This window comes from Nomascus leucogenys, chromosome 5 (assembly GCF_006542625.1).
Source record: "Nomascus leucogenys isolate Asia chromosome 5, Asia_NLE_v1, whole genome shotgun sequence".
NCBI lineage: Eukaryota > Metazoa > Chordata > Mammalia > Primates > Hylobatidae > Nomascus > Nomascus leucogenys.
The window spans coordinates 51,006,726-51,024,028 of NC_044385.1; the positions used below are offsets into that span (position 1 = coordinate 51,006,726).

The 17,303-nt window shown below is 41.7% G+C and overlaps 2 protein-coding genes across 2 annotated transcripts in view; one reads left to right on the plus strand and one right to left on the minus strand.

Moving 5' to 3' along the window:
• The window catches only part of UTP25 (UTP25 small subunit processor component), a 29,444-nt gene extending 22,419 nt beyond the window's left edge, over nucleotides 1-7,025 (minus strand). The window contains exons 1-4 of the mRNA XM_003273015.3: nucleotides 6,823-7,025; nucleotides 4,868-4,907; nucleotides 3,978-4,218; nucleotides 1,650-1,823 (exon numbers count right to left, since the gene is read on the minus strand). Of these exons, the coding sequence (XP_003273063.1) occupies nucleotides 1,650-1,823; nucleotides 3,978-4,218; nucleotides 4,868-4,907; nucleotides 6,823-6,929 (562 nt within the window). The 5' untranslated portion in view covers nucleotides 6,930-7,025. The remainder of the gene's footprint in view (nucleotides 1-1,649; nucleotides 1,824-3,977; nucleotides 4,219-4,867; nucleotides 4,908-6,822) is intronic.
• Nucleotides 7,026-7,780: 755 nt separating this feature from the next.
• Nucleotides 7,781-17,303, plus strand: part of IRF6 (interferon regulatory factor 6) — a 41,322-nt gene continuing 31,799 nt past the window's right edge. Inside the window, exon 1 of the mRNA XM_030813068.1 lies at nucleotides 7,781-8,094. The gene's annotated coding sequence lies outside the window, so the exon portion shown is untranslated. The remainder of the gene's footprint in view (nucleotides 8,095-17,303) is intronic.

Consider the following 17,303-nt stretch of genomic DNA (forward strand, 5'->3'; position numbering starts at 1 on the left):
GACGTGTTGATCTTCATTGTGTTAACTCATCCTTTTCTCCATTGACTTTCCCCATCCTCTGGCCAAGTCCAGAGCTTAAAAACTTCTGAAAGGTTCATCTTTCTAAAACATTTCTCTAATTATATTACTTCCCAGCTTGAAAACTTTTGAAGAAACTTCTCAGCCTGGAATTCAGAGCACTTTAGGATATACCTCCAACCTGCAACTCCATTGTCATTTCTGGACTATATGGCCCTCAAATTCTTCTGCCTCTGTGCTTTTCCTTCCTTCAACTAAAAATTCCAGCCTCTCCTTCACTTCATTTATGCATATCCAAATGTTATCAATTTAATGTTACCCACTGAATCACAATAAATACTTCCCAGGCTTACTGTGTTAGGCACAACGTTGTTCCCTAGATTCATCACTTTCTCAAGTTTCCTACCCTGCCCAACCCACCCATTCCAACACATATACATATATACATGTCTTATCTAGCAGACTGCAAGGTCTCTAAGAACAGGTTCCATGTCTGATTGATCTTGCACTGGGACACATAGAAATGACAAATACTCCACTGAATTGAACAAATGATCCACATGATAGCATCTGCACTCCAAGTAATCTTTAGTATTCTGAGCTAGCCACCCAACCTTCTCTCCCAGTCCCACTCATAAGAAACCGAACGAAGTTAAATGACCCATTCAAGCATCCAAACAGTAAAATTTCAAATGAAATGCATCTTGTATTAAATATCTAAGATTGAACAACAGGACATAAGAATTCTAGATGCTAATACATCTGTACGGGCAAAACAACCACAGAAATTATGGGACAGTCAAGCTTCCTAATGTTTCCTCCAAAGTTTCTAAGTTTTAATGGTTCAGAATGGAATTTGTACTAAAATCTACAAATTCTACCTGTCACTTCTTCTCCTGCAAAATAACCAACAGAACTAAATGAGTCAAATGAGGATTAAAATTTCTGTTTCATTAAAGGTAAAGCTGGGTTGAAGAATGGCAATGATATCAATGAAGGCAATCAGGATACAGAACAAGACCAACCTGACTTGCCCACCCAGACACTGGCTGAGAAACTGGACTTCAGACAGCAGGAACCCATCAAAGCCTGCCATAGGCACGTCTTGACCACGTGATTGCCATGTGGTCACAGGAGTGGTCAAGAGTCTGTGGGAGGCAGGAGACACAGGGTAGGGCTTTTTGGCTTTTGAGGGTCTCCCTGGTAATAAAGACCACTCAGATTAGCCACCCCTGGGTCTTGCAAATCTGAAAAATTACTGCTCTAAAAAGGAACAGCAAGTGAGGGGTAGAGGAAGTATTTTTTCCTCTTTTTCTTTCTCTTTCCCTTCTTGGGGAGAAAATCAGAAATCTTCCCCTGACCCCAATAATGAAAATGTGAGGCCTGGGAAGCTGGCCTTCCCTACCATTATTCTTAAGTTGTTTGTTCTCCTAAATAAATGTCCCCTCCAACCCCTAAACACTGAGTAACCCTTGAAAAACACAAAATACCTTTTAGAATTATTTTTCCCAGCTCTAGATCTAGCCACTAAACTGTTTATTGCTGTTTGTTCCAATGATTCAATGTGTATTAGTACATAAATTCCATACTAAGCACCTGGTGAATTCAAATAACACACACTGCGCTATGACCTTGAGATGCTTTCAAAGAAGAGTTGTCTCCACTTTCCTCTTCCAGAAAATTGGTTTCCAGGCTGAACAGTGATTCGTGTTTTGCGTCTGTGAACTCTTCAGGGGATGCTTGTGATGTGCCCGGTGGCCCTTCCCCATCTTCTTTTCCCTCAGGGTCAGCAGATAAAGCTACATCTGCAGTTTTGAAAAACATTTTATAAAATTATTTACTCACAAATTATACTTCTGTTGACAAAATTTATTTCCTTAGGCTATACCAACAATAATGTTCATTGATACTATTTATATTTAGGTAAATTCAGTTAGAAAACATAGATTTCAAAATTAAGCCTAATCATCAACACATGATGCGTGATGGTGGGTTTTATGTCTTAATTTGGCTGGGACACAGTGCCCAGATATCTGGCCAAACATTATTTTGGATGTTTCTGCGAGGATGTTTTTGGATGAGCATTTTATTTATTTATTTATTTATTTATTTATTTATTGAGACAGGGTCTGGCTCTGTCACCCAGGCTGGAGTGCAGTGGCATCATCTTGGCTCACTGCAACCTCCACCTCCTGGGCTCAAGTGATCCTCCCACCTCAGCCTCAGCCTCCCGAGTAGCTGGAACGACAGGCATGCACCACCATGCCCGGCTAATTTTTGTATTTTTCTGTAGAGATGGGGTTTCGCCATGTTGGCCAGGCTGGTCTCGAACTCCTAAGCTCAATCGATCTGCCTGCCTCAGCCTCCCAAAGTGCTGGGATTACAGGCGTGAGCCAGTTCTCTTTCTCATATACACACATATCCTATTGGTTCTGTTTCTCTGGAGAATTCGAATTAATATACCCAGTTCTAGTTCTAGGAACTTATTCTAAAATAGTAACTAGACATAGTACACTAAGATGTACGTGACAGGATGTTCAAAGCAGCACTGATTGTAAGAAATAACTGGGGGAAAAAAGGTCTATCAATGGGGTATAATCATATTTTTACACTGGAATACTATGTAATTAAGAAGCTAATGTGAATCCACAGTCACAGATATAGGAAGTTACAGAAATGTATAAGGCCATTATACAGATACACATAAATATATATACATACTCACATATATAATCATAAAAATGTAGTCTAAAAGGTTATATACAATGCTAAAGGTATTTATCTCTGGGTAGCAGGGACAGAGGGTAACTATATTACCCTCTTAAATGTTTACAGTAAATATATATTATTTTTATAATGATAAAAAATATTTTCATTTTTAAAAATCCAAAAAAGCAAAGAAAAATAGAAACAAACAAACTCCTAAGTGTAAGTCAATGAATTTTTATCTCAGTAAAACTGATCAGTAAAATACCTGGAATGATATATAATACCAAAACATATAAAAAAAAATAAGGCTGTAAGAAAAATAGGCATTAAAATAATGAGATGTAAAAAGTCACCCAGATATATTCAGACAATGGAATGCTATTCCAGCAACTAAAAGTAGTAAGCGACTAATACATGCACAACACAGATAAATTAGAAAAACATGAGAAGCAAAAACAGCTAGACACAAAAGGAGTCATACTGTATGATTCAATATATATTAATTTCTAGAACAGGCAAAACTAATCTATAGTGACAGAAGGCAGGTCAGTGGCTGCCTGATGCCAAGGGTGGGGAACTGATTGCAAAAGGACAAGAAAAATTTTTGGAGGTAATGGAAATGTTCTGTATCTTGATTTGGATGTATACCTTTGTCAAAACCCATAAGACTGTATATTTAAATTGGATATATTTTACTGTATGTAAATGATACCTCAATGAAGGTGATTTTGAAGTTAAAGAAAAAAGTCACCTTGAAGTCTGAGTGAGACAGAGTCCCTGAAGCCTTCCCTAATTTACACTGGCAGTGTTCAACCACTCTGCCTCTCTTCAACACCTTATATCTAGCTGTTCCATGCGATCGCAAATCTACTGTTTAAAAATTTTTATATATTTTTATGTCTATCTTCCATCAAACTTGGTCTCCCTGAGAGAAGAACAGTAACCTCTTCAATAAATTCAGACAGTCACAAAGAGAGAACTGTGTTCTCCTACCTCTATATTAGGAGGTCTTTCACTAGTACTGGTGAAGTCCCTGAAATTACAAGCAAAAATGTTATTTCTGCATAGTTGTGCTAAGAAGGTTCTGTTTCCATCAGATTCTCAAAGATATAATCAAACCCAACAAGGTTAAATCCCTATTTTGGATTCATGTCCTTCCATCCAACTCACACAGTATACAAGGTACCATGCCCATGAGATGAACTGTCTATAGTTCTGGCAAAGATGATGAGCCTATACTAGACACTTACTCTCTGGACTTTCAGTAGACTCTGCAGCCATCTCTTCTTCCACACTGACATCACTACCACCATCTTCATCGTTCATTTCTGCACCATCTACAATGCTGTCTTCTTCCTCTTCCTCCTCCTCATCTTCCTCTTCTTCCTCAGAAACATTCTTTAATGTAGCAAGTAGTTTGTGGTAGCCAGAAACTTGCTCTGGTTCACTCTCTGATTCACTTTCAGAATCTGAAGAATCTGAACTCTCTGACTAAAAGGAAAAGGAGAATTTTAAGAACAAAAACTGCATTGTTCTCATTGTTACCCTAAAACTATCATCAAGCCAACATCTATTCAACGAAGCCCAAATTCAAATTTACTTAAAATTGCTAATCTAGCTATGATTCTAGAAGCTCTTCATATTCTCCAAACTGCTACTGCCCCACTTTTAAAACATAAAACTTCAGGTTATGAGATCTAATTTATGTCCCAGGCATAAGGCCATAGGTTTAATAGAACAACAGGATAATTACAAGACAACAAAAGAAAACAGGATTTTTTTTTTTTTTAGTTTGTTGTAACATGATAGGCCCTTTGTTCATTTTGCACTGTATTTGTGACTCCTTTATGCTAACCAAAAAAGATATTCCCTCTTAGGATTCACTAAGAGCCCTCTGATAAGCCTCTGTAACGGCCTAATAGGCTAGTCTCCCTGGACAATTTCAAACTGTGGCTTCTGTATTAGATATCACAATGGCATTTTTATAGACATCTGCATTTAAAATTAAGTAATACTGCCAAAATAATAGCTTGCATCTGAAATCAAAAGGAATAGAAATGTAATCAAGCTTTATTACTAGATATAATCTTAGTGGCAACAACCCAAAACCAACTATTAAAAAGAAGGTATAAAGCATTACCAGTTGACAAATCTGTGGTTTTGCTTCCTTTCTGGAAACCCTAAAAAGAAACAGGCAATGTTACATTCTAATTACTAGTATGTAGAAATTGGGAAAAGGTCAAATGAGATGTTAAATGAAAAAGGCAGAATATAACATTATAAATACATTTTGGATATAGTCATGCAAAAATTACACGTGCACTTGGGCAAGGCTGGCAAGAATATGATTAATAACTGGCAAATGAAAAGTTTAAGAAGGTCACATGACAAACACTAGAGTCAGACATGGCTCTCATCCAAAAGAAGGATACAACTTGGCTAAATAAAAGATCTCGGGGTTCATGTTTTTCTAGCAAATTTCTTAATTAGAATGTCCCTCTAAGCTGGGAGCAGTGGCTCACATCTGGAATTCCGGCACTTTAGGAGGCCAAGGTGGGAGAATCACTCGAGCCCAGGAGTTTGAGACCAACCTGGGTAACATACGGAGACCCTGTCTCTACAAAAAATAAGAAAAATTAGCCCGGTGTTGTGTTGTGCACCTGTAGTCTCGGCTACTGGGAAGGCTGAGGCAGGAGGACTGCTTGAGCCCAGGAGGTGGTGGCTGCAGTGAGCCAGGATTGCAGCACTGGATTCCAGCCGGGGCAACGAAGTGAGACCCTGTCTCAAAAGAAAAAAAAAAGAAAAAGAAAAAAACAATGTCCCTAACTGATGATAAAGCAGCCCAAAGTAGTGGGATGAGCATTGAGATCATAACTGCACCTAGACATTTCTAGAGAAACCACAACTGCTAATACACTTAGTTCCTTATCGTAATTGCATAAATCAATGATGTCCCAACAAATTCTTTAAAAATACACAAAACATATAATGTGACTATAACTAACAATTTATTGTATATTTTCAAATGGCTAGAAGAGCGGATTTTCAATGTTCCCAACGCAAAGAATTGATGTTTGAGATGATGAATATGCTAATTACCCGGATTTGATCATTACACATTAGGTACACGTATTGGTATCAAAATATCACACTGTATCCCACAAATATGTACAATCATTTTAGATAAGTTAAAAATAATTATAAAAACAGGCCAAGGCGGTGGTTCACGCCTGTAATTCCAGCACTTTGGGAGGCCAAGGCGGGCAGATCACCTGAGGTCAGTAGTTCGAGACCACCCTGGCTAACATGGTGAAACCCCGTCTCTACTAAAAATACAAAAAATTGATCGGGTGTGGTGGCAGGCGCCTGTAGTCCCAGCTACACGGGAAGCTGAAGCAGGAGAATCGCTTAAGCCCAGGAGACGGAGGTTGCAGTGAGCTGAGATCGCGCCACTGCACTCCAGCCTGGGCGACAAACCGAGACTCTGTCTTAAAAAAAAAAATTATATATATATTTCTACAAAAAATTCCTAGATCTCTGACCACATAAAAATCCGCCCCCACAGCCGGGCGCGGTGGCTCACGCCTGTAATCCCAGCACTTTGGGAGGCCGAGGTGGGTGGATCACCTGAGGTCAGGAGTTCAAGACCAGCCTGGCCAACATGGTGAAACCCCATCTCTACTAAAAATACAAAAAATTAGCCGGGCGTGGTGGCGGGCGCCTGTAATCTGAGCTACACGGGAGGCTGAGGCAGGAGAATCGCTTGAACCCGGGAGGAGGCAGAGGGTGCAGTGAGCCAAGATCGCGCCATTGCACTCCAGCCTGGGCGACAGAGCGAAACACCGTCTAAAAAAAAAAAAAATCCTTCCCCCCACACAACTGGTGTGTCTCTTAGCATGAAATTACGGGCTCAACAAAAAGGCCCGCGAAGCACTCAATCTCCCGGCGGGATGGCGCCAGAATCTCCCCAGCCGAGCACAGCAGGAGCCAGGGAAGCGTGAGAAAAGGCCGGAGCAGCACTATACGGGAGGCCAGAGGACCAAACCCGAGGATACATCTCTGGCAACTGCGGAACCCTGCCACGCCCCTTCAGACCTGTCATAGAAGGGATGCTCCTCGCCGAAATCTCGAAGATGTTTCTTCTGCTTTTTAGTTAGGGTATTGAGTAGCTGGCTCTGGCTCCGGCTCCCGCGTTTGCCCATAGCGAAAACGTCAAGTTTGCCCACTTGCAAGAGTCGCGTTTTTCACCAGGAAGTTGTCCAGTCAACACAAGCACGTGGGCTCGCTGACGGCGCTTTACGGCGAAAGCAAGGTGCCGTAAAGCAGATCCGCTTTACGTCGCGCTCGTACGACAGGCTTAGAACATCCGGTTCCCGATTCTGCCCCCTACCGCAGCTCTTTGAAAGCACGGGCGTTGGTTCCCAGGTGTTCTCAGAGCCCTGGAACGTGGGCAGCTGGGCTTCCCGGGTTGCGTGAGTCCGGCCATGAGCTTTGTGCTTGTGTTTTGGTTATGGAAATCAGTCTGCGTAAATGTGTAGCAGCGGAGATAGTCGAATGCAGTGACTTTACAGTATACTGCAATAAAAATATAAACCAACATTTAAGGGTGCCTGAACATCTCGCTTCATCACCACAACAGTGTACGGATAGGTCTTGTTAATAAGCCTGGTGTTGCAGATGAGGAAACTGGTGCTTAGAAAAGATAACACGCTAGCGGCCAGGCGCGGTGGTTCACGCCTGTAATCTCAACACTTTGCGAGGCCGAGACGGGCGGATCACCTGAGGTCAGGAGTTCGAGACCAGCATGGCCAAACATGGCGAAACCTCGTCTCTACTAAAAGTACAAAAAATAGCTGGGCGTGGTAGCGGGCGCCTGTACTCCCAGCTACTCAGGAGGTGAGGCAGGAGAATCGCTTGAACCCAGGACGTGGAGGTTGCAATGAGCCGAGATCATTCCACTGCACTCCAGCCTATTCCAGCCTGGGCGACAAGAGCGAGACTCCATCTCAAAAAAAAAAAAAGAAAGAAAAGATAACACGCTAGCAAGAGAAGAGAGAAAAACCACAACTGATGCAACCACATGCTTTTACCCATTAGGGTCTGCCGCCTGCGTGTGTTATATCAATCATGGGGCCCACAAGTCTGAGATTCCCACCCTCACCCTACTCTCGCGTTTTCTGAAAGTATTGGAAGAGTCCCTGCAAACAAATCTGTTCCAGCATTCCTCATTTAATGACAGCAGAAACACATCTAGAGAGGTAAAGTGACTACTGAAATCACCCCAGTCAATGCTAGAAAAGGCTGTGAAACCCAATCCAGTGTCTCATAACTGAACTCGGACAAAACGGAATGGAAAAGCTTTTGAAGGTAAAGGAACCATCTTACATTTTGATCATGCTGGTAGTTACACCTTGTATACAATAAGAAAAGTTAAACTGTACAATTAAAGTGGGTGAATTTTAATGTATGTAAATAACACCTAAATAAACAGGAAAAAGCAAAAATATAAAAGTAGACTCAGTATTCTAGGGATTTGCAAAGTGTGCAGGGCTGCTTGAGACCACAGGATAAAGATGGTGAGACCCTTTTCCTAATAGTAACTTATGATACCACGTTCTATAGAAACGGAGTGCTTAAATCATAAGCCGCAGAATTCACTTGAATATTTAAGGTAAAACAGGAGCGTCCAAAATAAGAGAAATGAGAAGCAAAATAATAGCTCTGCTATTGGAGTGCTACTGTGGGAAATTTGGGTTTTGCCTGATGCTATGTCACACCATAGAAGTTGTAATAAAACTATTAGAATGTGATTCTTGTCAGTTCTAGTGACCATCTACTATTCTTAATTAGATTCGGAAGCTGGGGTGGGGAAGGGAGGACAGGGCCAGAGAATATAAGGAACACATGCAAACAGCGTGGGTGGTGCCCAGCAGCTGGGCCAGCCAAGGAACCCATAAATAGCCATTTGTCTTGTATGTAATTTCAAGATAAAAGGTACAGTCACTTAGGTCAACAAAAGCCTGTTTGCAAGATGTCATCATATATTTTAAGGTGCCGACCACAGTATAACTTGGCTATAACAATAAAGAGCCATCCTTTTTCCCCCTCCCAACATATCCCAAGTGCCCCAGTTTCCCTCCCCAGAGGCAGCCACTTTCTTGGTGTTCTTCCAGAGATCTTCTATGAAAGCTATATTCTCAAGCACTTGAGGTGACTCTTACTCTCCTGGTTTCCACACCCTTGTGGTCTTGTGTACAGGTCTAGACGGTTCTCAGGTTCAGGTAAAAATTTACCCTAGCCCCACCCAAGCAGTCTCATCATTGGCTCACAGGGTAATGGAAAAAGAAGCCCTTTTTGTCCTAAAAATATTTATATTATCCTTTGACAACATAAAAAGGGATCCTTTGTGAAAATTTAACCGAAGAGCCAAGAATATAAGCATTTCTCTCACCCTGCCCCCCCCGCCCCGTGAAAGTTCTCTTAGTAAAACCTGCACAAAGATGATGTATATGCCAACAAATGAAGGCCTTAGGAAAACTGTAATGAAGACAAAATTTGTTCTTCTTTCTTCTTCCCTCCCTCTGCCCTTGCGTTTCCCTCCCGCAAAGTTTTCTTTTACCTCTGCTCACAGCAACTCCGTATTTTCAGTGTTAAAGGCAGTCCAGGAAATAACTCTCTGTATCAGTTTACAGATAGCTGTTAATGAATTAACGAGTTACTTTCTTTGGGATATTTGCAATTTCCAGAAGATTCTCTATGATAATGATCTCAAGGAGTGGGAAAGGGATAGCTATCCCTTAGGACAAGAATGTCAGAATGTTTCGGTATCAGTTAATAATTTAAAAGAAAAAGATGTTTTATATGGCACATTTTAAGTGTATGCAAAAGTAGACAAAATGGGAGAATGAACTCCCATATACCTGTTGCTCAGCTTCAGCTATCAACTCAAGGCCATCTTGTCTCATTTATATGCCCAACCACTGCCCTGTCCCTACTCTGCATTATTTTTGAAGCAAATCCCAAACATCATATTATTTCATCTGTAAATATTTTAGTGTGCATTTCTAAAAGTTAAGGGTTTTTTTTTAATGTAGCCTCAGTGGCATTATTCAACCTAAAAAAACTGAAGATAACTATTTAATATAATCGTATATACTGCCAGTGTTCGCATTTTTGATTGTCTCATAAATGTTGTCTTTTAAAAATACTTTGTTGGTTTAACATGTTATGCTCTTCTCTATATTTCTTATGAATTGATTGTTGGATCTAGAAGTTTGATCAGACTTTGTTATACTTGGTATTTTATACTTCCATCAGAAGGCATATGATGTCTGGTTGCCTTTCTTTCTGTGATGTTACCAGACACTGATGCTCAATGTCTAAATTCATTAATTCATGAATATGTTATAATTCTATTTCAGGGAGTGATACTCTGATTCTGTCATTTATTCTTTACTTAGTTGCTGAATTCTTGTTGTGAAGACAAATTTCTACCTTAATTAAATTTTGGTTACCCAGTGGTACAGTTTATATAGGAAAGAATAAATGCTTGATTTTTTCCCTTCATTTGCCAATTTTCAACGTAAGAAGTTGATCACTAGATTTAATGGTGGCCAATTAAGTTTTGGTTTTTATTTTTAGTATCATTATGAATTCATGGAGTTGTACAAATTGATATATTCTAATTGTAAATATTATGATATATATAATTTGAAAGTACTTGACATACAGCTAAAATATTTAAAGACACAAGTCAGTCACTTTCTAATGCAAAATACAGAAAGTAAGCAGAGGTCTATCTGAGATTCTCAACAGAGCTACGGGGAACACTGCTTGAGGATACATCTCAGATGCCGGGGATGTTTGAGATTTAATTTTTTTTTTAACAAGGTCACATAGTTTCAAGATATGTTGAGAGGAAGCCATGTATAGCCAAAGGTATGACTCTCTAATGGTGAAAGTCAGACACCTCAGCTTCTGATTTGGGAAGATTCTAGGGAAGGAGTGTGCGTGTGTGTGTGTGTGTGTGTGTGTGTGTGTGTGTTTTCCTAGTAGCCTTAAATTAGACAGTTTCCTACATACAAGACCAGCTCTTCTACAACATGTATACACGTTTGTCTACGTACAAACCCAAAGCAATCCAGCCTCTTCCCGAGACTGCTGGCAGAAATCAGTCTGTCACTACCCTTATAAAATTATGGAATTAGCTCCCTTATTTGTTTAAAAAAATATTTACCTAACACTTAGGTGCCAGTTACTATGCTGGCAGCCAAAGCTAGGAGAAAGAATAAGATCATGCTAGTCTCCTCAGGGAGTTCACAGTCTTGTCTGGCTGTAAGTAAGTACACAGACAATTACAATACACTGTGCTGAATGCTGAACTGAACAATGCTGGATGCTAAGGAATCTGGAAGGACACATTTACCCAGGTGGGGGGATGCTGGTCTCAGGCTGAGCATGTGTCAGCCAGACACATTCATTGAACACTAGTATTGAACTCAAAATTGATCGAAATTATAGATATGAGGCTGTATGAGTTGTGTCTCCTGACCTCATCAACAGTAAGTGCATGCGTTCAAGACAGGATATGACGGATATAGGACAATAGGAAATTAGGAAGCTGTGTAGTCATCGGATTCCACAGCATTTATTGTATGTGGAGCAATAAGCTTCTAGGTGGAGCAGACTTGAGAAGTGAGATTATGTCTGCGAAGAGCAAAGCTTTGTGATGCGCGCTACATAACGTAAAAATACAAAATATGAGTACATATGGCCCCTGCCCTTTCCATTCATCTGTACCCGTAAGAAGTATCCACTGTGAAACTCAGAACCTGGAATATAGTGAACATTTATAAATATGTTTTATCAGGTGTATCAGGGATTGATTTACATTAAGTTTAGCTTAAAATGGAAAATATTTTATCATATTACTTTAGTTGAGAACAAGCCTTAAATGCTGTTAGAGGGCATCAAGTTTTGCATTGCTCCCTCTAGTGGGACGTTGGTATAACTACATACTATTTTTCGTTTGTTCCGGCAAGGGCTCAACTGTTCATACATTGATTAGCAGTTACTGTGTTCCAGGAATGACACTGGGCATCAAGGATTTAAAAAGCTCAAACATCAGACTTTTCCCTCGAAGCTCTCAGAGTCTAATTGGGAGACAAAGCAATTAACAAAGAATGACATTGTCATGGGCTAAAAGATGTACAAAAGGGTTAAAGGAACCCAGAGGATAAAGAAACTCATTCTGCCGTGGAGAAGAGGGAAAAGTTTGTGGGGAGCTGCACAGAGGATGGGCTGAGTCAGGGTTTCCTGGGGGAATAAATAGGAAGAGAGAATTCCAGGTAGAGGCAATAGCATGAACAAAAGTATAGAGACGTGTTTGGATAACTGCAAGTGGTCCACGTCACTGAGGTGGATGGGCAGGACCGGAGGGGTTAGAGAGCAGGCAGGTGAGGAGCCAGTCCATGAAAGGCCTTGGATGCCTTGCGGAGAAGTTGACATCCAATCCCATAAAAGGTGAGGAGCTGATAAGGGATTTCAAGCAAGGAAGTTATGTGATCAGATTTGGAGTTTAGAGAAATCACAAGGATGTCTGGTGTGAGTGTCAAGGCTATTAAATCTTCCTTTCTGATGCCTTACCTGAGCAATTAGTTTGCTTTGGATGCTGCCCACCACGACTTTGGAGACTTTTTCAGCTGGGCGCTGTGGCTCATGCCTGTAATCCCAGCACTTTGGAAGGCCAAGGTGGGTGGATTAATTGAGATCCGGAGTTCAAGACCAGCCTGGCCAACATGGTGAAACCCCATCTCTACTAAAAATACAAAAATTAGCCAGGCGTGGTGGCATGCGCCTGTAATCCGAGCTACTTGGGAGGCTGAGGCACGAAAATCGCTTGAACCTGGGAGGTGGAGGTTGCAGTGAGCCAAGATTGTGCCACTGCATTCCAGCCGGGGCGACTTTGAAGACTTTTTCATATGTTTACCAAGTGCTTCCTCCTACTTCTCAACGTTTATTGAAACCAGGATCTCAAGTCTCTCCTGGTATAATTATCATATTTTGAGACTGTAATGAGTTCAGTTTACCAGAAACATCCATGAAATCCACACTATCCATGCTGGTCACTATGTGAATATGGTTGTAATATGATGGAATCACATGGGTGAACCCAAGGGTCCAGCTCTCCACAGCTCTTAACTTCTTATGTTCTCCCTTTATCCCTGCGGGCTCAGAAACACTGCATCCATCTGCCCAACAAGTGCCCAGATAATTCTTATTTTTTATTTATTTATTTTTTTGAAACAGGGTCTCACTCTGTTGCCCAGGCTGGAGTGCAGTCATGTGATCTCGGCTCGCTGCAGCCTCTGCCTCTCTGGTTCCAATGCTTTTCCCATCCCAGCCTCCCGAGTAGCTGGGATTACAGGCGTGCACCACCACACCTGGCTAATTTTTTTTTATTTGTATTTTTAGTAGAGATGGATTTCGCCATGTTGGCCAGGTTGGTCTCAAACTCCTGACCTCAAGTGATCCACCCACCTTGGTCTCCCAAAGTGCTGGGATTACAGGCATGAGCCACCATACCCAGCCAATGTCCAGATAATTCAATTCACATATTAAGCTATAGATAGATTCCCCTTAGACATCTAAGTGGAAAGGTCCAGGTATGTGGCACATCTGGAGTTCAGGAGAGAGGTCCAGGCTGCCAGGATGACCAAGCATATCTGAGAGTGGTCAGTGTATGATTGGGACTGAATGAGATTACTTAGTATAAATACAGAGAAGAAGCCTGAAAACTGAGCCCTGGGGTAGCTGTGAATTTAAGACACAGGACAGATGAAGAAGAACCAGCAAGGTGACTAAGGTGGAGCAGCCACTGGGGGAAGAGGAAAGCTGGTGTTGTCTCCCATTTATGGACTGATCCTTCTTAGGAAAGGCAGGTTTACAAAAGAGTTAAGACTGAGGATGCTGGATTCACATCGATCTGGATTCAAATCCCAGTGACGCATTAGGTGCTAAATGACTTTTACACCTCATACAGGGGACTGGGTGCAGTACAGAACCTGGGGAGTGTTTGTTTGCTGAGTAATCATTGATTCTGTACCACTGCACTCCGGGGCTATATTAAGCGCCAAGGGAATTTATGTGAAAGAATAAAACAAAGTCTCTGGCCTCAGGGAGCTCACAGTCCAGAGAAAGGGAGCAGTCATAGAAGCCAATGAGTCTCCACAACATCACAGTGTGATAAATTCTCTCATGAAAGTGTGAGCCATCACTGAGGGAACAGAGAGGAGGGAGTGATTAATCCAGCCTAAGGTGGCCTGACTTACATATGATGCATTTTTTTTTTCTTTTTCGCCTGTTATGTGCCATTTTGCCCAAGAAAATCATGACTCTTCTGAGCACCATTGATTAATTTATGTGATGACTTACAAGAATTTGTTTATTTTTGTAGGGGGAGAAATAAGGGTAAACAATCCCCAGGGTACAGATTGTGGTCCTGCTTTTTAAAAAATTAAGTTAGGAACTACAATCTTGAATGAAACTGAGTCTATAATTGCCTATTAGCCCAAATCAATGTTCTCTCCCTTTTGGCTGTTACCAAATCACTCCCTGGTGTAACTTTGACATCCCAGCCTTAACCCCTGAGACTATTACATCTGGTGTGGTAGGCTTCAGCGATTTTAATGTTTTATCTGGGCGGTTATTTACCTTCCATTTTGGGGGCAGCTTTTCTTCTTTAGATAGTGAAGCCCCTAAAACACCAGCTTTTCTCATATTTACTTTAACAACCATATCCACTTCTCATGAACAAGATTTTCTATCGTTTTCTTGTACATTTTTGTTTCTTCTTACTTTCTTCGTTATGCATTCATTCTGGCTAGAACTAAAATTTTTAGAAATAAAATTTATAACTAAAAATGTTCTTTCAGCTGGGTGCAGTGGCTCATGCCTGTAATCCCAGCACTTTGGGAGGCTGAGGCAGGCAGATCACTTAAGATCAGGAGTTCAAGACCAACCTGGCCAATGCGGCAAAACCCTGTCTCTACTAAAAATACAAAAATTAGCCGAGTGTGGTGGTGTTTGCCTGTAATCCCAATCCCAGCTACTCAGGAGGCTGACGCAGGAGAATCACTTGAACCCAGGGGGCGGAAGTTGCAGTGAGCCACGGTCACACCACTGCACTCCAGCCTGGGCAACAGAGTGAGACTCCACCTCAAAAAAAAAAAAAAAAAAGGTCCTTTCATGAGTTTATTATAAATTCTTGCACTGGAAATTCCACAAAGGCAGACTGCAAAACTGGTTGTAATTCAGTGTTGAGTGCAGTGGAATAGTACTACCCTTATTCTGCTAACTAATAGCTCCTCTAGCTCTGTTTGAAGACACAACTAGGGATTTGGGAGCCAGATAAATGTTTGGATAATTTTGTTCTCCAGCCCTAAAGTAACTGTAACTGTAATTCCTTTGATGGCTAAGGTAGATGACGGTGAATATATTTGGGACAGGACAGGTTCTAGTGCAAAGAGAGATGAGGGCAGCCTGGGCTAGGTCTGGACATTGTCCGCTGGAATACAAAGAGAAATTTTTTTCTCAACCACACAGGAATATACCCTCGAACCCATGTTGTCTCTTCAAGAAACAAAAACACTTTAAAAATCATTAAAGGAAAGGAAATCCTGAGAATTCTGTATTCCTGATTTAAAAAATAAAGACACTAGACTTTTTTTCCCAAGAAAAGATAGTTAAGATTTATTTCCTAAGTAGGATATGCTATTTGAAGAATAATCATTCTTAAAAGTTGTCCCTGTGTTTCAGTCTTTAATGAAAAGGACTGAGTATCTTTTAATATGGGATTCTCAGTGAGGCTGAGCTTCTACAGGGTTAGATTAGCAGGAAGTCCATTCCTTCCCCTGGTTTGACCAAGTCTCTCAAAAATGCTAACCCAGTCCAAAGGGTCAGTCCTGATTACCCTCATCTTGAGTAGTTGCTGTTGAAATCTGGTTGTGTTTCAGGGGGCAAAAGCAGACATTCTCCCACATTCTCCCCTTTCTTCTTTCCCGGCTCCCTGCAACTTGTGATACTCTGCTTCATGTCTGCCATGCCAGGACTAGCTGTCAATGGCACAGCTCTTTAGGGTCCAAACTCTTCAGTTCACAAGTGCTAGCCATTTCCCTAGCAGTCCCATAGGGTCAGGTGAATGGGTTGGAAGGAGGTGTCAGTGTCAGCTGCATGCTGTTTCCAGAACCAGCTCCCCCTCTGATGGGTTCTAGGCCCTCCATCACCCGTCCAGAGTCTCCTCTCTCGTGGTGAAGCTATTTCAGAGGGCTTTTCACCACTGTCTGTCACTGAGCCTCTGTCAGAGAATCCCTAGTTCATCTGACATGTTCTGGTAACCCTGAATCTCAAGGAGGCCAGGTCAGTTATGCTCAATTCGGGCTGATTATTGTTATTGAGCACTATTTGCTGTCTAAGCCTTAGTTCCTATTAAGTTAAACTGAATGAAAGAGAAACTGGGTGGGGAAGAGCTCGCTCTGCTGCTCCCAGATGGTGTGCGTGCATGTGGATGCATGGGTGTGTGTGTGTGTGTGTGTGTATATTGTGGGGAGAGGAGCAAACTTTAAAGACCAAGCCCTCAGAGTGCTTTCCTCTGCACTCTAGGGCTCTTCCCTCTCATGATTTTCCAAGAGAATCTAAAGCACAACCAACATAAAGGTATTAAAAAATAGATTCTGAGTGACAGATAAATTTTATAGCCTCTTGCTAACTTGCCATGATCATAGTCTAGAATTTTTTTTTTTTGAGAGAGTCTCACTGTGTTGCCCAGGCTGGAGTGTGGTGGCACAATCTTGGCTCACTGCAATCTCTGCTTCCCGAGTTCAAGCAATTCTCCTGCCTCAGCCTCCCAAGTAGCTGGGATTACAGGCGCCTGACACTGTGTCTAGCTAATTGTTGTATCTTTAGTAGAGACAGGGTTTCACCATGTTGGTCAGGCTGCTCTCGAACTCCTGACCTCAAGTGATCCACCTGCCTCAGCCTCCCAAAGTGCTGGGATTACAGGCATAAGCCACCATGCCTGGCCCATTTTGACAATCACAACAGGCCAAATTCTAATCACATTGTAGGTATGCCAGGAAACCCCAGAGCTGTCTGGTAAGAGCCCTGGAAACCCAGAAAGAGACAGAGATGCTTCTTTGGCCTATCAGGAATAGATTAATTTGGCCCAACCCAATTAGTAACACAGCATCTTCTCTATCCTGGGCCACTTGGGAATGAAATGCTGGGGCTCTTTCTGTGGAAGAGTTTATCATCTCCTTGGGGAATGCAGAAGGATGCACTCCTAGAAATAATTAAGACAACAGACTCTGTGCAGGGCTTCTGGACATGAACTTTCGTACCCTGGTTATCATTGCATGACCAAGCTGCTTTAGCAGAGTAATGCTTACGTGTGTTCTTTGCCTGGTCACTCTGCACAGCCACAACCTGACTCTTGGAATCAAGGAAGCATTTGCTTCTCGTGGTCAGGGCATGTGGGATGAGAGGTGAGACCACAGCAGCAGACATCCTTTCTGTCTGGG